This window comes from Gorilla gorilla, chromosome 4, assembly GCF_029281585.2.
Source record: "Gorilla gorilla gorilla isolate KB3781 chromosome 4, NHGRI_mGorGor1-v2.1_pri, whole genome shotgun sequence".
NCBI classification, from domain to species: domain Eukaryota; kingdom Metazoa; phylum Chordata; class Mammalia; order Primates; family Hominidae; genus Gorilla; species Gorilla gorilla.
The window spans coordinates 79,214,172-79,235,606 of record NC_073228.2 but is presented as its reverse complement, the minus strand read 5'-3'; the positions used below and the strand labels follow the sequence as shown (position 1 = coordinate 79,235,606).

Below are 21,435 nucleotides of genomic sequence, written 5' to 3'. Positions count from 1 at the left end.
TTACTCCCTCTGAGACAGTTTCCCCCTGTGTAGAACAGGGGCAGCAGTAACCAGCCACGAAAACTCCTCGTGCTGCCTCGTCACCGGGCATCGCTGAGCTCACCACCGACCCCGCGCCCTGGCCGGGCGCCTGGAGCGCGGGCGCGGGCGACGTTTGCTGGCGCCAGGCCCTCAGTGCGTGTTAGCCGGCAGCGCCGGGAGATGGCTGTCACCGCCGCCCGCTCACAGATGCGTAGACTGAGGCTCAGGTGTCACCACCTAACCAAGGCTAGTTCCGCTACAAAGCTGCCGACTCGGATCCGAACCCGGGTCCAATTTACAGAAAAGGAAACTGAGGCCCAGAGACACCAGGAGCTTGCTAGGGTGAGGCAGCTGCAGGTTCAGAGAGCCAGGAGGCAGCCCAGCAGCGCACTTTTAACCCCCGCCCACCTCGGCAGGCCCAGCCGTGCCACCTTTAGGGATCTCGGGTTTTTTCCAGACGACGCACCCAGGAGAACGCGCCCGCGCATCGCACCCGCCGGGGCTGCGGGTCTGGGGGTGCCGGGCTGGGCCTGGCGCCTGCAGGGAGCAGCGGGCTCAGTGGGTCCCGGGAGTGGGCGGGGCTTGCGTGTTGACGGGCAGCGCGAGGGGCGCGGCTGTAGTCCAGGGGGCGGAGCCTGACCGGACCTGGGTGTTTCGGGCGGCTGGCGGACTTGACAGAGAGCGGGAGGGGCCCGGATCCTGGGCCTGCGGAGGGTGGGGCGTGTGCTTGACAGGCAGGGACAGACCGGCGTCTGATAGGCAGGGGACGGGCCTTGGAAACGAAAGGACCAATCGGGCACGCAGGGGCGGGGCCTGAGTCAGCGCAGTTCGGCCGGGGTCTCCCCGGCGCTGCCCAGTGTGTCTCCGGCGCCGCCCGTCGCGGACTCGTCCTTGCTGCAGTCGCCGCCGCAGTCGCCGCCGCCGCCGCTGCTCCTCCGCCTGGCCTGGGCCGTCTGCCCGCAGCCATGAGCGTGCTCGGCCCCGGTGGAGCCCGCAGTCCTCTAGATTAGTCTCCACCGCCGTCCAGGACCCGCTTGCAGCATGGAGTCGCCCGCCTCGAGCCAGCCCGCCAGCATGCCCCAGTCCAAAGGTAGGCGCTCCCGGCCGGGACCTCGGCCTGACCCCGCGCCCAATCTGGGGCCGGGCTGCAAACCCCGACCTTTCTTTGGTCCCACCCCATCCTGTTCTCGACCTGGCAGCGGCGTCCGGTCCCGGAACCGCTTCCTGTTCGGGGTCCCGGGACCGGCCCCCGCCTGGGCCCTCACCTGGACCCCCCAGGTTAGGCCTTGGGACTGCACTCAGGCCCGAGATCACCCAGGCTGGACCCAGACTAGGACTTTGTTCTGCTCACCCCATCCAAGTCAGGAGCCTCATTCTGACCTCATTTGGGCCTTATGGCTGCAGCCTGGACATGAACTCTCCCAGTCTTCTCCCTCAGCGGGACCCAGGTGAGATTTAAACTGGCCTTCACCTGGGTCCTTGGGCAGCACCCAGTCCCATTTCCAGCTTCGGGTCCCAGGGCTGTATCCAGGTTGGGATTTAACTTGAGTCTCCGTCTGGGCCCCAGAGTACTCCTGTTGTTGCGGACCTCACTGTACCCCCTATGCGGGTGCTCTGGCTACACCCCAGCTCGGAACTCCCCGTCCTTCTCTCCCCCAGCTCTTCTTATCCTTATAGGCCCTATGTTGCCCCTTCCCTGGCTGGCCTGCACCCTGTCCTGCAGCCCTGTGCTCCCAGGAACCTTCCTTGTCCTCCCACCCCTCCCTAAGGTACAGCCCCCTCTCTACCGGCCTCTCTCTGTCTTGAGTTGCAAGCTTCTCCCTGCACTTGGGGTTCTCACCCCATCTTATTCCTGTCCTGGCTGCCTGGGATCTGGGCCAGCCGCCAGGCCGGGGTGCTGGCTGTGCAAGGGATTTGCTCTTCTCCAAGTAGCTGGCCTTCCTGGAAATTTTTGTGAGGTGGCAGCAGCAGGATTTGTCATGCGGAGGGGGAAGGATGAAACTCGGAGGGCAAAAGGGGAATTTTTTTTTTTTCAGGAAGAGGAAAGGATGTTTTTGGTGCGTCGGAGTTTCAGTAGGCTGGGTTGTGCGAGAGATTTCCAAACCGGACATAGCCGTAATGAATGGGCTGCCTCCTGGCTTTCTGAACCTGCAGCTGCTTCACCCCAGCAAGCTCCGTGGTGTCTCTGGGCCTCAGTTTCCTTTTCTGTAAATTGGAAGTAATCGCACCTGCTTCTGTGGACGTGGGAGTGTGGTGTGGGGTGGTGAATACTAAAGAGCTCTGAGGCGTTCACTCAGCGTAGCACCTGGCGCAGAGCCGGTGCTCACCAGGGGACACTGGCTGCACACATCTCGCTATTGTTTCCATTCTTCTTTCTGGAAAGGCCTCCACTGCTGGAAGTGCAGCCGCAGAGTGAGCAGGAGGAAGCACCTAGCAGCGGGCACCTAGTGGGCACCTCATCAGGGGTCAGCCGCTCTTCTGTTCTGGAGGGTGCAGGCCAGTGGGAGCCCTATGGGGGCCTGGGGAGGGCATGGGCTCTTCCTGGCCCCTGCTGCTGGCTGCTATGGTGGCTGGAGCCAGGTGGGCTGGATAATTATGCCTTACATAAGTGGGAGGCCGGATCCCTGACCATTGCCCAACTACTGTGAGTAACTCGGGAGGCACTCGACGGGGGAGGTGTCTGGGGAGGGACTTGCACTGCACAGACCTCGTGGAGCTTGGGAACCAGGAAATCAGACACTTCTCCACTCTGGAGAGCTCCGGGAAGGGTAGGAAGCACTGTTTGTTTTGGAGGCTTTTTAGCTCTCCAGGCAGAGAATGCCTCATCAAAATAAAAGTTCCAGTTGCAGAGTTGTGAAAGGAGAGGGGTCATAGATGCAGTGAGAACGCTGTGAGAGGGCCAAAATGAACTTCTAGATGTGGACCCAGGTCCTAGATGAGGTTGAGGGGGCTGGATGGAGGGTCAGGGACCTCCCTCAGGCCCAGGGACTCTGTAGTCTCTTTGGGGTCTGGGGAAGGATGTGGTGGCAGAGCCACAATGCCCTTCACCAAAAACCCTATGAGCTCCTTCTTTTTTTCCATGTGCCATGCATTTTCTCATTTATTCCTCATAGCCCCATTTACAGATAAGGAAACTGAGGCATTAAGTGCCTTGCCTGAGGCCACACAGCTGTGACAGGTGGAGCTAGGGTTCCCCCTAGGACTGTGTTTCCACAGTGGCCTTCCCCGTGCTCCCCTATGTGCCCCTCCCATGCTGGATGCCTGAGCTGAGCTGGTGGGGTGCCCCCACCCCTGGCCTTGCTCAGAGCATGTGCAGTGGGCCTGTCCTCATGGCCATGTCAGACCTAGAGGACAGACTGAGGCAGAGATGATGCCTCTCCTGTGCACAGCGCTTTACACTGGGCCTGTTGCATACTCGCTGCAAAATCCCACTCATTTGACAGATGCAGAACTCAGCTTGGATGGAGGATTTGCCGGACTGCCCCCATAGGTGGAGAGCCTCACTCTGTGCCCACCCCATCCTGGGCACTGGGCCTCCCAGCACTGATCCCTTCTCCACCTTCTCAAAGGAATTTGAACAAAGCAGGGAGTGGCTGGCGCTTGACCTTACTGGAGCTTTACCTTTGAGCTTCCTGCCTTGCAGCAGGTGCCCTGCACTGTTCTCCATGCCATGGGCCTGGGGAGTTTTCTATGAGTGTGTGAGGCCCTCAGGCCCACAGCTCTGCTGGTTTTCCCCTGGCCTCCTTGCCCACATGGCCATCTCTGGCTGGGGTTAGAGGCCAAGTGGCTGGCGCTGGGGCCAGTGGGTGGGGGCATGTGTGCAAGCCACATTTGTCCTTGGAGGGTACCACACGTGTCCTGTTGTCGTTCACAACATGGGTTCTGCCCCTTCTGCCCTAAGAGTGCCACCTGTGGGGACACTTCATGGCTAATCTTCACACAGCTTGGACTGTGGCTGTAGGACTCCTGACTGCCCGATGGTGACACTGAGGTTTCATAGAGCACTGTTGTATCCTAGCCCTGCCTGCTGTGGCCACCCCCCCAACCCCTGGCTGTCGGAAAGACTGGAGGTGGCACCTCGGGGACTTCCCCCACCCCTCTTGTGACGCACAGGAAACTCTCTGTCAGCCAACCCATGGCCCAGCGCCCAAAGGGAGCAAAGTTCTCAGTTGGCCCGTGTGAGGAGAAGGCCGGGGCAGCGGAGGCTTCCGGCGGTGAGTCAGCGGGCACTGGGTGCTGACTCACCCGCTGGGCATGCCAGCCGGCTGCCTACAGCTTAAAGGGGCGATCCCTGCCAGTCTGGTGGGTGGGGAGGGGGTTATGTGTCCTGCAGGTGGCACCTAGCCCTGAGCTGGGGCACTGGAGGTGGCCCCTTCCTGGGCCTCGGACTGGGCTGGGAACCCCTGGGCAGGCCCTCTGTGCCCCACCCAGGAACTTCCTCTATTAGGCAAGGGGCTCTGCTTCCTCTTGCTCACAGAGCAGGAGCAGGTGGCAGTGACTGTTTACCACCCTTGGCCCAGGGGACACCTCAGGTTCAGCTGTGCAGCTGGGACTCAGGGAGGGTGAGGAGCAGAGGTGGTGCAGGGTCGGCTGGGGTGGGACCCGGCCTGAGCTCCTGGAAGACGGTGATGTGGAGAGGCTAAGACCTCAGTTTCCAGAGCCTGACTGCCTGGGTCCAAACCCCAGCTCTGTCCCTTTTGCGATGTGACGTGGGACAAGTTGCATCTGGTCCACTCTCTGCACTCTGTAAATGATTTCTGTCCCCTGGGCATGGCCCAGCTCTCAGAGGAGAAGCTTCCATTTCCTCATCTGCAGACTGAGAATGGGGACCCTGCTTGTCTGGATGTAGACAGTTCCATTCCACACTTGCTAAGTGTCAGACACAAGTCATAGTGAGACTGCCCTCTGCCTGCAGAGAACCCAGCCGAGGCATGCCTCTGTCAGGCAGGAAGCCCGGGGGCCTGGGCTCTGCTGGGATGGCCCTGGGTTCGAATCCTGGCTCCACTACTTCCTTACCTGGGCAAGTCTTGTGCCCTCTTTAGCCCTCAGTCTCCTCTTCTGTAAAGTGGGAGTAAACAAGCTCCCTTGCAGGGTAGTGGTCGAGATTGAAGATAGCATTTGTTAAGTGAATGGCACCTGTTATTATTTTATTATTGTTACTTTTGTGGGTGTAGTTCATTGGTAGGTGGATAAACAGTAGCAGGGCTTCGTGACAATGGGCTCGTAGGCGCTGTGACATGAGGCCTCTTGGCTATAGGGTCCTTTCACGCAGGCCAGAATTTACCAGGTTTTAGGGCCTCTTAACCCACTGGTCCCCATCGTGGGGCTGGGGACTGCCCCTGGCCTCCTGGGCCTCCCTTGGGAGGGTGAGTGGGGAACAGAGAGCTGGGGCCTGCTCCTGCAGGCCTGCCCTGCCCCTGGCTTTGGCATGCAGCATTAACAGGACGAATATGGGGAAGGTGGGGTGGGACTGGGAATTAGAACTCAGGCCCCTGGGCCAGCCCGGGAAGCAAGAGGGCCTGGGGTCGTGGTTCTAGGGGCTCGGTCCTGAGTCAGGGGTGTTGGGGGGTGGTGGGCCAAGCTGAGGGGAGCAACTGGGTGCCAGTGTCTCGGGAGGGTCCCAGAGGAGGGCTGCTGGGCAGCAGCATGGAGGACACCGCATTGTGGCAGGGCCCCACGACTGATGCCCACATGCCGTCCACGCCTGCCCTTGTCCGCGCCTCCTGGCGCTGCCCACCTCCATCAGGCCTGTCTGCCCAGTGGCTTCTGCAGATGCCTCCCCGAAGCAGTGGCCCTGGAAACCTCAAACAGCCTCATGCCAGGGGCATGAAGGCCATACAGGGCCAGGGGAGGCAGAAGCAGTTTGTTGGGCCCCTTGCAGCTTCCAGATACCAAGCCTGACTGCGGCAGCTCCAGAGAGGGCCCCAGACTTTCTTCCCCTGACCCCAGTCCTGGGCACATGTCCTTGTCACCTCCCTGCCCTGCACTCCAGGGCCATCTTCCCTGGTTTCTCTGGGGAGGCCATGTCCAGCTGCCCCTCTCCCAGCTGGTCCCCTGCCCAGGGTGGCCGGCACCACCTCCTGCCATGTGGCCCATGGCCGGGATTGCACCTGGCTCTGCTGACACCTCCTGGCGGCTATATCGAGTGCCCTGACTGTCCTTGCCTGCATCACTGTGCTGATGCCCCCAAGGGCTTCCAAGGCCCGTCCCAAGGTTTGCATGTGCCAGTGTGTGCAGTGATGCGGTGACAGGCTAGGGGGCTGCCTCACTGGGGCAGGGCTGCGAGGGGCTGTAGATGCCAGCGGTGTGTTCAGACCTAATCAGGAGGTGTGTGGGGGCTGGGGAGCACTGCTGCCTGGGAGGGTTGCTTTGGCGGTGTCAGTTGGCAGCTGAGGCACACATTGGAGGCCTGCCCAGGACGGCTCTGGGTATGGGGATGGAGACAGCTCCCATCCCCTTGTCATTCTACTCTTGCCTGGCTTAGCCTTCTGGTCAACCCCTAGCCTCCTGCCGTTGGCATGGCACACTGCATCCCGGTTGGCTGGGGCAGACCCCAGGGTGGCGCGGGCAGACACTCATTGGGAAAGTCTGCAGGGACTTCCAGGTGGCAGGGCTGGTTCTAGGCCGGCTCCCTACCTACCTCTCAGGGCTGCTGTTGAGGGTGAATGAGACCTGGCAAGTCCAGGGAGCCCCTAGGTACCAGACAGCACTGAATTTGAACCTGATGTCTGTGCTAGCATTTCCATCACCAAGAACCCCGTTTTTGGTATGTCTCATCATCAATCCCATGCTTTGTAAGATTTTAATAGTAATGATAAATCCCAGCCTTTGGGAGGCCGAGACAGGAGGATCATTTGAGGGCAGGAGTTCACAACCAGCCTGGGCAACATAGGGAGAGCTCATCTCTACAAAAAACATAAAAGATTAGCTGGGCATGGTGGCTCATGTCTGTAGTCCCAGCTACTCAGGAGGCAGAGGTGGGAGGATCGTTTGTGCCTGGGAGGTTGAGGCTGCAATGAGTGCCACAGCACTCCAGCCTGGGTGACAGAGTGAGACCCTGTCTCTTTAAAAAAAAATAGAAGTAGGCCAGGCACGGTGGCTCACGCCTGTAATCCCAGCACTTTGGGAGGCCGAGGCGGGTGGATCATGAGGTCAGGAGCTCGAGACCATCCTGGCTAACACGGTAAAACCCCGTCTCTACTAAAAACACACAAAAAATTAACCGGGCATGGTGGCAGGTGTCTGTAGTCCCAGCTACTTGGGAGGCTGAGGCAGGAGAATGGCGTGAACCCGGGAGGCGGAGCTTGCTGTGAGCCGAGATCGCACCACTGCACTCCAGCCTGGGCAATAGAGAGAGAATCGTCTGAAAAATAAATGCAATACAATACAATACAATACAATACAATACAATACAATACAATACAATACAATACAATACAATCAATACAATACAATACAATCAATACAATACAATACAATACAATACAATACAATACAATACAATACAATACAATACAATACAATACAATACGTAGTGATAACAGTGAAGCACAGGTGGCGTTTGTTCAGGTTTGTTTTCCGTTCTGCAGGAGCAGCAGCACTGGCCTGTCGACAGTGCAGGTGGCCGGCAATGGCCTTGCTGACCTCGAGCCGGGCCCACGTGGGGACCTTTGGAGCACAGCCCACGATCCTAGTGCAAGGAATGTCCCATTCTTCTGATGCTCTGGGAGGGCTGAGCATCACTTGTGGGTCCCCCTGCCCTGTCACGGCCTCTTAAAGCCTGAGCATGGGGCCTGCCCCACAGTGTGGGAGCCTGGGGCCAGAGTCCCACCGATCTGACCCGTTTCGTGCTGGGGATTTTGTGTGCATGGACTTGTTTAGTCTTCACGGCTACCCAGCAACCTGGGTGTGTTGTCATCACCCCCATCTTAGGAGTGAGTAAACTGAGGCCTGGTGGGACAGTGACCTGCTCAAGGTCACGAAGGACTGTCCTGGGAGCATGGCTTTGTCTTTACAACTCCGGACCCTTGCTCATCCTTTCCCAGAGGTCATGGCCTCTTCACCCGTTCATAGAACGTCAAAGGAGGAAACCGAGGCTTGCACAGAGAGGGAGTGCGGCTCGCCCCCAGGCTGGCACGGGCCGACGCTGTGGTGGTTGCTCCACTGAGGTGCGGGGAAGGCAGGAGCTGGGACCCAGGCTGGGGGCCTGACTCTACTGCTGCTCTGGTGCATCACCTCAGGCGTGTCCTGGGGCCCCTGGTGTCAGCATCTGCACTGGACAGTCTCTGGGGCACCCTCCAGCCCGAGCAGCCTGCTGCTGGGGCTGTACTGTGCTTAGTGAGCCTGGCTGCCCCTTCAGACAGAGCAGAGTGCTGGGGCTGGCTTCAAGCAGGCCTCTTTGTTTCTTCTTTTCTTTAAATTGCCTGCACTTGAGTAGCCTTTATCACACAGTGCAGGAATCTCAAAGGGACAAAAAGGCAGTCTCTTGTTTCTCCTTGGAATACTCTGCAGACTCCAGCATTTTTTTTTCCTTCTTCTTTTTTTTTTCTTTTTTTTGAGACAGGGTCTTGCTCTGTTGCCCAGTGGCACAGTCATGGCTCACCACAGCTCAGACGATCCTCCCACCTCAGCCTCCCAGGTAACTGGGACTACAGGCACGCACCACCACGCCCACTACATTTTTGTTTTGTTTTATTTTTTGTAGAGACAGGATTTTGTCATGTTGCCCAGGCTAGTATTGAACTCCTGAGCTCAAGTAATCCACCCACCTTGGCCTCCCAAAGTGCTGGGATTACAGGCATGTGCTAATTTTTGTATTTTTAGTAGAGACAGGGTTTCACCATGTTGGCCAGGCTGGTCTCAAACTCCTGACCTCAAGTAATCCTTCTGCCTTGGCCTCCCAAAGTGCTGGGATTACAGGCGTGAGCCACCTCACGTGGTCTGACCGGCATTTTCTTTCTCACACTGCTGTACTCCTGCTGCTCTTGGCTCTTCCTGTCCCTGGGAGGCCACTCCTCGAATCCTGCTGAGGACCTGCAGGATACTCACCAATTCCATGTGCCAGCCTTTTGATTCTATAAACCCTGGGCCTCAGTTTCCCCATCTGCAGCATGGAGATCACATTAGTACCTGCCTCAAGGGGTTGCTGAGAGGATCAAATGAGATGTAATGAAAGCAATTTGCATAGGCCAGGCACGCAGAGGACACCCCAGGACACCCCAGCACATAGTAGGTATTCACTAAATGTTAGTGGGTGTTGTAGTGTGGGGGTAAGCTGCTCAACGTGGAATTTCTGGATGCAGAAGAATGGGCATTTTGATGGCCATGGGGCATGGAGAACCCAGACCAGTGAGGTCTGGCCATGGGAGGCCAGGCCGCACCCTGATGCCCGCAGCCACCTGCCGTGGGCCCCCTGTCTTTCACATGCCTTGTGCCCCGGCCACTCTGCCCAGGGTCCTCCCGTGTTGCCTCCTTCCCTCTCCAGCGAGGCCTGTGCCTCTGGCCCTTCCCTACGTCCTTCCCTCCAAAGCACAAGTGGTTCCATGTTGCAGGCGGGCCATGGTTGTCTCTGCTGGGCTGTTGGCATTGGGCAGGAGGACCCTCTGGCAGCCATCGTTGCCCCTGTGCAGCTGAGCATCTGGCCTCCCCCTCTGGTTGTTAGGGGTGCTCCCGAGCCATGCTGGTCCGGAGCATCACCGGGGAGGGGGCGCTGCCAGGTAGATAGTCTGGGGGTCCCCACTTCTCTGCAGGTGAGGAAGTCCCTGTAGGGTAGAGAGGTGGGGAGGGTGTGAGGCCCTGGAGGCCAGGCCCTGGCCAGGTGGCCTTGCACAGCCGGGCAGAGGCAGGGCAGGGCTGTGGAGGGGAGAGCCTTGGTCACTCCTCCTCACCCTAGCCTGCTGCACACCTACAAGGTGAGGATAGAGAAGGTAGGGCCTGCAGTGGCCGTGTATGAGGCCAGATGGCACAGCCTGGGCCTGGCATGGAGCAGGCACTTGGTTAGATGGGAGAAACTTCCCCTTGTCCTGCATCCTCTCCAGAGCCCAGGACAGGGGCCCCAGAACCTCAGGGCAAGGGGCCCTGCCTGAAGGTGCATGGCCACCCCCTGCTGCCCACAGGTGCTCGGCAGTGGCGCCTGCAGCACCTCAGGACCTCTGATGGCACCTGTCCTGGGGAGAGGGGCCAGTGTCTGGCAGGTCGCAGCCAAACACATCCATCCACACTGTCGAGGTACATCTGCCCACACAAAATCCTGTGCCCACTTCTCGGGGCCTCAGTTTCCCCCGTGCCATGGAGCGCATTGGCCTTGTTGCTGTCCCTCTGAGGGACCCTGCGGAATAGAGGTGGCCTGGGGCAGGGCGGCGCCTCTTGCTGCTCACATCTCCCAGCCCTTGTGGCTCCTTCCCTGGCAGGCCCAGAACTTCTGCAGTAGAACAGGGACCTCCTGGAACATCCAGAAGTCAGGTGAGGGCAGTGAACTAGGAGCAGGGATTACTTCTGTCGTCAGAAACCTGGTGATGCTCCTGCACGTGGCATGGTGTGGGGCTGACTTTATGAGTGGAGGCGGAGCAGGGGCTGCAAGGAGGGGTTGTCATCTTGCCCCTGTGGGTGACCCTTAGAGGGTCACACAGCTTGGTCTTCCCAGGCCCAGGGTAGAGGGAGCAGCCGAAGTGGGGGCCCTGCCCTCAGGCTGTTGCTGTTTGGACGTTGGAGCCAGACAGACCTGCCTTTATGGCCACTCCTCACCAGACGCCCACCGTGTGGCCTCTCTAAGTCGCCTCTTCTCCCGCATGCTTGGTACAACAGATAAGTGAACCTCCCCTACTCCCTTGTGGAGTCACTGAGAGGGTGGACGGGGGTGGTCTGGGGCTGAGGGTGGTGTTATCTTGGGAGCTGTGCACTTCCAGATGGCCCCATCTAATCTCCACGCGCCAGGCACTGCTACGGCATGGCGCTGATAACCCGGGGAGGTTGGCCTGTAGTCTCCGCTTTATATATGTCCAGAGAGGTGAAGCCACTTGCTTGAGGGCACACAGCTAGGAAGGGGCAGAGTTGCAGTTGGGCCCAGGCCTTGGCTCCAGAGTGAGTGCTCACAGGTGACCTGCTGACTGGCTCTCTGAGATGGTAACTGCAGAATGGCCACCTGTGGGACTCCACAGCAGAGAAGCCATCAGGCCACAGGGAGAGCCGGTCACTGGGGCCTGCGCAGTCAGGCAGCCTCTCTGAACTGGTGAAAGGCAAGACCACATAGCAGCTAGGACAGTCACAGGGAAGAGCATTTCAGGCAGAGGGAAGGGCATGTGTGAAGGCCCTGCGGTGGGAAAGCAGGTGTCTCATTCAGAGAAGGGCTCACTCAAGGGTTGGGGGCTTTAGTTGGGGGTGAGTGGGAGGAGATAGGGCAGAGCTGCCACGGCCAGTGAGAGTTGTGTCCTAGTCTGGGGGTGCCTCTCTTTACCTGTGGTGTAGCCTCAGGTCAGTGGCTGAATTCTGGTCAGTTTCAGTTTCCTTTCCCCTGCCTGGGGGCTGCTATGAGGCTGGAGTATGTGGAGGATACCCCAGGACACCCCGTGCTGAGAGCCGGGACAGGCGGGCTTATTGCGGGTTGCCAGTGGACGCCGAGAGCCTCTGTTTGTTGTGGTGACGGTCGCCACAACGGCTGCACCTGGGCAGCCCTGGGCTGCCTGGCCATCTGGGCCCAGCTCTGACGTCTGCAGCAGCCTGAGGCCTGTTTCTAGGCTGTCTCCATGACGGCCTCACCCACTCCCTCTGACAGCTGGGTGGCTTCCCCATGGAGCCTGTGGCCCTCCTGATGCAGGCTCGGTGTCCCCAACAGGCTGGTGGATGCAGAGGCCAGTCCATATACCACCCAGGCCTGCGAGGAGCGTGGTCCCCACCCATCCAGCCCATATGTGCAAGTGCCCTTGACAGGTGGGGAAACTGAGGCTTGGTGAAGGGGGGCACATGATACAACATTCCCAAATCCCAAGGCATGAGGTGGGTGGCAGGCTGGGGCCAGAGGGACCAAGAGCAGAGAGAGTGCAGGGAGGGTGTGGTGTGGACCCCACGGGGAAAGGGTGGGACTCAAGGGGCTGGGGGCAAGGTCAAGGCCCAGGGTCTCTGTGCAGAGCTTTAATTTTTAACAGAAAATATTTTATATTCTGGTTACAAAAAGCCTGATATCAGGAATAAAAGCTACCTATAATTCTCACTACTTAGGGCAGTTTTTTTTTCACCTCTGCAGAGAGGCTGGTCATATCCATGGTGACCATTTATGGGCCACAACAGGTCCCCATCTGCGCAGTGAACCCTGTGCTGAGCACCTTGCAGACGTGATCTTGCTTCGTCCTGCAGCACTGTGCGGGGCAGGTGGGTGGCATTTCTGCCTCGAGCTGTTTTGTACATGAGGAACCCAAGGTGCAGAGGAGGGCACATGCCAGGGTCGCAGAGCTGGAGTTTACCACGGCTGCGCCACTCCAAGCCCAGAGCCTCAGAAGTTCAGAGACTTTGACCCAGAGGCAGGATAGAAGTGGCCTCAGGAGCTGCTGGCCCTGTGTGCCATGGTTTTTCCTGTTAGAATGTGCTGAGCCTCTGCATCTCCAGACTCTGTTGCCGTTTCTTGTTGAGCAGGAGACTTGGGCCCCTCCTTCCGCCTCAGGGAGGGCTCCCTTTGGCAAGGGTGCTGTGAGCCATGGCCTGGCCTGTTGGGGTCTGCGAGTCAACAAACTCAGGAGTGACTCCTGGCCAGACCCCTGACTTGCTGTGCAGCCTGGGGCAAGTGGCTTCACCTCTCTGAGCCTGTTCCCCAAGTAAAGTGAGGTTGGGAGCCCCTCCCTGTAGGGCTGTGGGAGTATCTGGAGTCACAGATGAGAAGGGCCCTGCCTGTGGCTGGTGCTGTGGCTGTGACAGACTCGCAGTGAGACCCATGCGGTCCTTGACAGCCAGGGTGTTGCTGCATCTTAAAATGAGATAAAAACGCTGCACACAGGAGTAGTGACTAGGCGATTGATTCATGGGGTGAGCAGTTAGCAGGCAGGCACCCAGTGCATGTGGCGGCAGCTGCTACTGCTGCTGCTGCTTCTGTCTGTGGACACTGTTGTTTCCTGAAGCCTCTGGGGCCTGGCAGCAGGGTCCCCGGGGTGGCTTTGGTGGAAAGGCTGCAGGTATCTGCTTGCCTGGCCCCTGCACTCTGCCTACCTGCCCCAGGATGGACCCTGGGACCCCTGTCCCTGCCAAGGCTATTCTGTTTCCTGTTGTTCTGGCCTTGTCTTCCCAGTGGCGGTAACCACCCTTCGCCTTCTATCTGGGCTGGGTTGGCTGCTGGGCCCCGGTGCGTGGCTCTCAGATGGGGCCACAAGTCTGTGTTGCACCGTGGCCAAGGCTGGATCTGAACCTGGCTTGGAGGCGGCTTCAGAGACTGGGGTCTTCTTGGCAGGCGGCAGCAGGGCCATGGGCAGTTTCTAAGCCCCAGTACCAGCAGCCAGGGTGAGCCAGCAGCAGGGAGTGGCGGGTAGTGGGTGAGGGCCAAGATGTGGCAGGATCATGCTTGGGAAATGATGAGGCAGAAGCTCCCACAAGGGCAGGCATGTGGCCAGCATGTCTGTACTGGGTGGTCTCCGGGAGCCGTGTCACTCCCAGCCCTGCTGCCTGAGGGTGCCAGAGCACCAGGTGACCCTGGCATCTCTGATCCTTGCTTCTCCTGCCTGTGGAATGGTGGCTATGCCTTCTTGAAAGGGCGGCCCTGACTACAGGGAGCTCTCTCTGCATGCCAGCCCCACTGTGCCTGGAGCCCCAGAAATGCTGACCCTCCATTAGTACCAGCTGAGTGCTGTGCACCTGGCCAGGCTCTTGTAGCCAGCCTGAGAGGTGTGGACACTGGGGCCTCTCGCCTGTCCCTAGGGGTGGAGTGAGGAAGGTACTGCCCCGGGACTCTGGCCTGCCCGGTGCAGGGGAGGGGAGAGAGCCAGCACTTTTCAGGGGAGGGAGAGAAACGGGCATCGGGTGTCGGCCTCCAGGGTGAGCAGGGCCCAGCAGAGCTAGCCTGGAGGGCAGCCCGGGCTGGAGTCCCCGCCTGCTCCACCGCCTGTTGCCCTTTCTGGGGGCCTAGCCTTCCTCATCTTGGATGCAGTATGAGCCCCATCCTGCTACCTGCAGCTATGAAGCCCCTGCACAGTGGCTGCTGCAGGTGCTGGCTGGACCCCCGCTGGGCCCCTTCTCACCCCACATCCCGTTGGTTAGTCAGGCAGGGCAGTGAGGACACCTCACAGATGGGGAAACTGAGGCCCAGGGAGGTACTCAAGATGTGCCCAGTGGGCAGGGCTGAGATAAGGCCCTGGAGTCCAGCCTCCAGGCCTGGGTCTGTCCTGCTCTGCTCCCCTGCAGGGCTGGCGGGCCTCCTTCCCCCTTTGAAGGCCTAACAGCCTGGCTTAGAGAGAGGGGGCTCCCGGAATGGGTGATGGCAGAGGCTGGCACCCTTGTGGGCCAGGGCCTGATGACTCAGGGGAGTGCAGGGGACATTGATGCCGAGGGATAGGCCAGACGCCTCACCTTCTCTCCACTCTAGGAAAATCCAAGAGGAAGAAGGATCTACGGATATCCTGCATGTCCAAGCCACCCGCACCCAACCCCACGTGAGTCTGCCTCAGTTTCTCCCTGGCTCACCCTGGAGAGGCTTCCCGAACAGGGCTCAGTGGAAGGAGTGAGAGGCAGGTGGGGCCAGCCCTGCTTTACCTCGTCCTGTCCTGGGCAGCCCCTGCTGTGGGTATAGCTAGGCGACGGCTGCTGGGGGTTCATGCAGCACCATTTGCTCTGCTCTGCTCGCTTCTCACCCTGTCTTGGAGGCTCGATGAGGCCGTGCCCAGCTCAGTGTAGATGCTCAGCAGCCAGTGAGAGGAGGTGGCCCGAGAAGGCGCCTCCGGGGCAGGAGGCACCTTGTCCCCACGCCAGGCCCCACACTGGCCTATCTACTGCTGCACTTGGGGAAGGTTGTGGTTCTCTCTGAAGCTCACGGAGTCTTCTTTCTCCACAGACCCCCCCGGAACCTGGACTCCCGGACCTTCATCACCATTGGAGACAGAGTAGGTGCCAGCTGCCACCCCTGCAGGGCCTCTCACTTCACCTGACGAGCGGGTAGAGCTGACCCTGCAGGGCCACTCTGGGGGGAGGTGACTGAGGGGTCAGAGAGGGTCAGGCTCTGGAGAAGAGCCTCGTCCTGCGCTGCTGGCTGTGTGGCCCTGGGCCACCCACTCTTTGACCCTCCTGGTGGGAATGAGGACCATCGGCTGCCTGACTGGAGCTTGGCGAGCCCAGAGCTGGTAGGAAGGTTTCTGAGCTGAGAGCAAGGCCCTGCACCTCATCCTAGCCCTAGGCCACCCTGGACCCGCTGGATTACTCCCTCAGGCCAGCACCTGGGCAACCTGCATTTTATGCTTCCAGAAGCCTCGGAAGGGCACTAGCCATTCAGAATCCTGGCTCAGGGACCGTGCTATGCCCCATTCCTCCCAACAGAAACGCTACTCCCAGGCCAGGTGCAGTGGCTCACACCTGTAATCCCCACAGTTTGGGAGGCCGAGGCAGGAGGATCACTTGAGCCTAGGAGCTTGGGACCAGGCCTGGGCAACATGGCGAAACCCGGTCTGTACAAAAATACAAAAAATTAGTCAGCGTGGTGGTGCATGCCTGTGGCCCCAGCTACTTGAGAGTATGAGGTAGGAGGATTGCTTGAACCCAGGAGGTGGATGTTGCAGTGAGCCATGATCGTACCACTGCCCTCCAGCTTGGGTGATGGAGTGAGACCCCCTTTCGAAAAAAAAAAAAAAAAAAGAGCTGGGCGCGGTGGCTCACGCCTGTAAGCCCAGCACTTTGGGAGGCTGAGGCGGGTAGATCACCTGAGGTCAGGAGTTCAAGACCAGCCTAGCTAACGTGGTGAAACCCTGTCTCTACTAAAATACAAAAATTAGCCCAGTGTGGTGGCAGGTGCCTATAATCCCAGCTATTCAGGAGGCTGAGACAGGAGAATCGCTTGAACCCAGGAGGTGGAGGTTGCAGTGAGCCAAGATTACCCCATTGCATTCCAGCCTGGGTGACGAGAGTGACACTCTGTCTAAAAAAAATAAACCCCATTCCCTAGGCCTGTCCTTGACGATACTCCCTCTAGGCTGTCACACTCCCTGACACTCACCATCTGCTGTCCTGTTCATCTACTTGCTTATTCCTTTTTGTGTCCCTCCCAAGAGAGGGAAACATCTGTGAAGGCAATACTTTTGTTTTGTTGTCACTGTGTCCCCAGTGCCTAAAACACATTGTGGATGCTTGGTAAACAGTTTCTGAATGAGTGACTCATTCTAGCCAGCTGAGTGGGGTTGGGAAAAGAGGGACGGGGCACCTCTTTCTCAGAGCTGTGCCTGCTGGCAGGGCATTTTGTCTCAGTCACACTCCATAGCAGCCTTGGGGTGTTGGCACTGTGCCTGTTCTATAGAGGGCAACGTGAGGCTCAGAGAGGTTAAGTGACTTGCTGAGGGTCACACAGCAGGGAGCGGTGGATATGAGGTTTGAGCCCAGATCTAATCAGCTGGTCCTCTTCATGCTGCCCAGGTATCTCCACTGGGCATGGGGTGAGGACTGGCTTCCAGCTTGCTGGCCACTGACTCTCTTTTCCATCCTTCAAGAACTTTGAGGTGGAGGCTGATGACTTGGTGACCATCTCAGAACTGGGCCGTGGAGCCTATGGGGTGGTAGAGAAGGTGCGGCACGCCCAGAGCGGCACCATCATGGCCGTGAAGGTGAGCAGGGCCTGGAGGCAGCTGGGAGGGCTCCCTGGAGGAGGCGGGCTGAGCTCTGCCACGGGTTCCTGCCTATCCCTCTCAGTGATCAGTACCGAGGCTAGGCTTTTTGGGGCACACTGGGCAGTGGCCCCCTGAGCTCCTGGCCCTCCTGTCATGAGTGTGGGTGTTGGCCTCTGCCACGGCAACCTCTGAATGGCAGTCCTTCCCTGCAGCGGATCCGGGCCACCGTGAACTCACAGGAGCAGAAGCGGCTGCTCATGGACCTGGACATCAACATGCGCACGGTCGACTGCTTCTACACTGTCACCTTCTACGGGGCACTATTTAGAGAGGTGCGTCCTTGCGTGATGCAGCTGGGGAGCTCCACCTCCCACCCATCAGTCGCCTGCAACCCACTGTCACTCCGTTCCTCCAGTACGCCAGGTGCTGGGGACACCTGGCATACTGGCAGGAGGCTCCCCCGCCTCTTGGCTGTTACTGTCCTGCTCAGTGCCTGAGTTTCCTTGTCAGTCAAATGAGGCCGGTGGTTGTGGGTGCCTCCTAAAGTTGACACGGAAGTTAAACGACATGGCCTGGGGCCTGGCATTCGGCTGCACTCAGTTCTGTCTGTGTGACCATTCGCATCCCCATGGCATACAGGGCGTGGGCATGTCATATGGGGCGTGGGGTGCCCAAGCAGGCAGCGGCCATGGAGATACGAGATCTGGATTCTGGGTTCTAGGTTTGTGGACAGGATGGGGTGTGTGCTGAGAGAGTGACTGAGGCTGGAAGAGTGGAGCTGCCTTCCGCCAAGCCGGGTGGGTGTGGGTGAGCACGGAGGCCAAGAGCCTAGGCGATGCTGGGCTCATACTGGTCACTTGCCCCTCAAGGAGCTGTGGCAGGGTCAGGGCGTCTGAGTCCAGCAATCGGCCAAGGTCAGGGCTGCTTCACCTGTCCTCACTCTTCACTCATAAAGAGCTCAGCATCCTCTGTGCCAGCTCCTAGCCGATGGGGCCCCTGCAGCCTGCGGGTGCCCCCTGCGCATCTCCCAACCTTCCTGTCAGGAGGGTCCTCAGGAGTTCACTGGGGAAGAGGGAGCAGGTACTTGCAGGCAGGGAGCCATCTGCCAGGGTCAGCTGGCACGAGGGTGTCTGTCGGTCAGCAGGGCCGGCTGTTGCCATGGAGCTGGTGCAGGTGCATCCTGAAGCTCTGGTGGAGGGACCCAGCGAGGCTGTGTGCTAATCCTCCTCCTCCCTGGAGACACCTGGAATTAGGGATCAGATGGAGGAGGCTGGCGCCCGAACCTGGCAGTGCAGGCAGAGTTGGAGGGTGGGGGAAGTGGGCAAGTGGGTGGTGGGTGGGAGCCCGGCGAACTGTGGCTGAGTGGGTGGGCACACGTCGGGGAGGGGGCTGGGGCTGGTGCTGGGGCAGGCAGTGCAGGTGGTGCAGACACGGGCAGCCCGGCAGCCTGGCTGAGCTCTGGGTGTCACCCACAGGGAGACGTCTGGATCTGCATGGAGCTCATGGACACATCCTTGGACAAGTTCTACCGGAAGGTGCTGGATAAAAACATGACAATTCCAGAGGACATCCTTGGGGAGATTGCTGTGTCTGTGAGTGGCCTGGGTGGGCTGGGGGCGGGGGGGGGGGTCCTAGGTGCATAGGCAGAGGCCCAGCCCTGCCAGCAGGCATGGAGCCTGCCTATTGATGGTGTCTTGGGCAGAGCTGGGCATCAATGTGCCCCCTGAACCTGGGCAGCTGCCCTGCATAGGCCCTTCTCCTCCACCCCAGACCAGAGCCTTTGTGCTTAGGAGACCTCCGCTCCTGGGGCTCCTGGAGCCCCACAGATTTGGCAGATCCAGGTGTCTGAGTCATTGATTCCAACTCTTGAGTTCCAGATCATTTTTTAAAAAAGGAATTTAGTATTTACAACAGCGTCATACTAAAAATGCCCTGGGGCAGCTCACAGAGGTACAAGCCAAGTCGGGGGAAAGGTTAGCATCCAAAATGTGTGCTTTTTGAGTCTAAAAAGTCCTTGAGGGAGGTCAGCAACACTGGGCTTGAGCATTCCAGTAGCCAAAGGAAAAAGGAAAATAGAACCAGTGACACTGGTTCAATCCTCACTGCATCTGGAAACATTTACAATATACCCCTGCCTCAGGCTCCCCACCCAGCCTTCCCAAGGGAAATGGCTCCAAGCTGCTAGAATACTGGCTCTGCCACGGGAGGGGAGATGGGACAGGGAGACTGCCAAGAGCTGGGTTTTACCCAAGAAGAGCGTGGCAGGCAGTGATGATGGCTCCCTGGGAGGTGAGCCCGGGAGGATGAGAGGAGGCAGGAGGCCGAGTGTGTCTGCACCAGGATTGTTAGGATGCTGGGGCCAATGCCAGGACAGGGCAGGAGGCTGGGGTGAGAGGGTGCCTAGCCTGTGCAGCGGGAGCGGGAGACAGGTGGACATGGATGGGGTCTTGCTGCTCTGTCGTTTTTGACGTGACCAAGGAATAACAGAGTCCTGTCTCTTCCCTCCTCCCCACCCCACTGCCAGATCGTGCGGGCCCTGGAGCATCTGCACAGCAAGCTGTCGGTGATCCACAGAGGTCAGTGCCCGGCAGCCACCCAGGCACGATGTAGCCAGTGGGAGGGATCCCAGGCCAAGGCGGGTGGACGTCTCCCTATAAGCAACTGTGGCTCCGAGAGGTGATAGGTTGTGACGTGCCCGATGGGGTTCCAGCCGCTTTCCACCTGCAGCCCTGCAGCTGCCTCCCCTCAGGTTTGCTGGTGCTCGAAGCAAGGACTGGCTTGACTTTTGTCCTGAGAAAGGTGGACTGGGTTCTGTTCTGATGTATAGTTTACAAATCGTGAAACTCCAGCATAGAGTGCATATAATCATGTTCACACCCATGCAACCACCTCCCTCCAAGATGCAGGACAATTCTCTCACCCCCTCCCAGAATGTTCTCTTGGGCTCCTTCCCTGCCATCCGCCATGTGCCTAAGGCACCCACAAGTCTGGTTTTCCCACGGTGGGTTGGTTTTGCCCTTTCTGGAACATCAGCCTCGCTTGATGTTTCTGGACCCACCTGGGTCTGGTGTGGTCTCAGTTTGTTCCTTTTTGCTGCTGAGCACAAGTCTATTTTTCCAGATTTACTGCTTTTCAAAAAATGAATTAGGCTTAGTTCCCATTGTCCACTGGGTGCCCATCCCAGCCCCCCAGGTCACTGTGGTTGGCGGTTGGCACAGAACCTTCTGGTCCTTTTTATGTGCATTTCCATCTTTACACACATCCCCATGGAGCGCACGGGGATGTGAGTGTCCTATGAGCATTTGCATGGAGAATCCCTGCTGGGCTGCTCTCCCATGCTGGTCTGTGGGGACTCCATGTCCAAACACGCAGATCCTGCCTCCCAGGCTTTAATTGATCCTGCTGCCCTCTGGGAGCACCCACACAAGCCAGGCTCTCACTGGACCTCACGTCTGGAGGGCGGATGCAGGCACGGTGCTCCCAGCAAAGCACCTGGAGTCCTGCCTTCCTTGCAGTGGCCGGGCCGGGCTGGGCATGCCCTGGCTGTTCCCTGAGGACCAAGTATGACTCTCAGCTGGCCTGGCACCTCTTGCAGCCTCAGTTCCCTGGTCTGACCCTTGGGACCCTGGTGGAACCTGCCCACTGGGGCATGGGAGGGGGCACAGGAGGGGTCTTGGGTGAGGGAGGGGGGCACAGCTATGCAGAGCATGGCACCTGCCTCCAGTCGTGCTCCACAGACGTGGCTGAGGCATGTCCCTCCCTGGCAGATGTGAAGCCCTCCAATGTCCTTATCAACAAGGAGGGCCATGTGAAGATGTGTGACTTTGGCATCAGTGGCTACTTGGTGGACTCTGTGGCCAAGACGATGGATGCCGGCTGCAAGCCCTACATGGCCGTGAGTGGTCCCCAAGCCCCCCAGGCTCAGGAGAGGATGGGGCGGGGAGAGATCTGCCCAGGCTGGCCACCCCGGCCATGCCCTCTGTCTGTAGGGGCAGAGCCTCCCCACACTGCGTTTCCTACTATAGTGGGGCCACCTGTGTCTTGCTGCCCAGGGGCAGCCCTTCTGTACCCCATTGTTAACTGACCCCCACAGTGCCCCAGTTGGGTGATAAGCTCATGGACCACCTCTGCGGAGGACACTGGTGGGCTGTGCAGGTCCCGCCCCGCCCTCATTGTCAGGAGGGCCTTAGGGGCCTGCTCCCAGGTAGGGTCAGACCAATGCAAGGGTTGGGCCTTCTAAGCATGACCCAGGCCCTCCTAGCCTCAGTTTCCTCCCCCCGTCACATGGGCAGGTGGGCTAAGCTGAGCGCTCAGTTTGGGTACTGGGAGGCAAGGCCTAGCCATGGGAGCTTACCTGGGGCGGGTGTTCACGCCTCACTCTTCCCTCCTGCAGCCTGAGAGGATCAACCCAGAGCTGAACCAGAAGGGCTACAATGTCAAGTCCGATGTCTGGAGCCTGGGCATCACCATGGTACTGTGTGGGGCCAGGGCCTGCCCTTGGTGGTCAGGTGGGTTGGGTGGAGCTGTGCCTGGGGCCCTGAGCTTTTGGGGGACTCATCAAATAGTTTAGGTTCTGGAAAGAAGTATTGGCTTCAAAATCTGAGAAGAAAATGTGCCATCAGAAATTACCATCTAT

The 21,435-nt window shown here is 59.0% G+C and overlaps 1 protein-coding gene across 3 annotated transcripts in view; it reads left to right on the top strand.

Annotated features, from left to right (window-relative positions):
- Positions 1 to 750: 750 nt before the first annotated feature.
- The window catches only part of MAP2K3 (mitogen-activated protein kinase kinase 3), a 30,631-nt gene continuing 9,946 nt past the window's right edge, over positions 751 to 21,435 (top strand). The window contains exons 1-10 of one of the 3 annotated variants that reach the window (XM_063706581.1): positions 872 to 1,111; positions 12,260 to 12,384; positions 14,579 to 14,645; positions 15,044 to 15,092; positions 16,683 to 16,796; positions 17,012 to 17,131; positions 18,275 to 18,391; positions 19,324 to 19,375; positions 20,567 to 20,694; positions 21,193 to 21,270. In XM_063706581.1, the coding sequence (XP_063562651.1) occupies positions 14,617 to 14,645; positions 15,044 to 15,092; positions 16,683 to 16,796; positions 17,012 to 17,131; positions 18,275 to 18,391; positions 19,324 to 19,375; positions 20,567 to 20,694; positions 21,193 to 21,270 (687 nt within the window). In that variant the 5' untranslated portion in view covers positions 872 to 1,111; positions 12,260 to 12,384; positions 14,579 to 14,616. Of the gene's footprint in view, positions 1,112 to 1,194; positions 1,470 to 12,259; positions 12,385 to 14,578; positions 14,646 to 15,043; positions 15,093 to 16,682; positions 16,797 to 17,011; positions 17,132 to 18,274; positions 18,392 to 19,323; positions 19,376 to 20,566; positions 20,695 to 21,192; positions 21,271 to 21,435 lie in introns of those variants that run through there. The other 2 variants (XM_004042094.5, XM_019028114.4) reach the window with 2 other exon arrangements.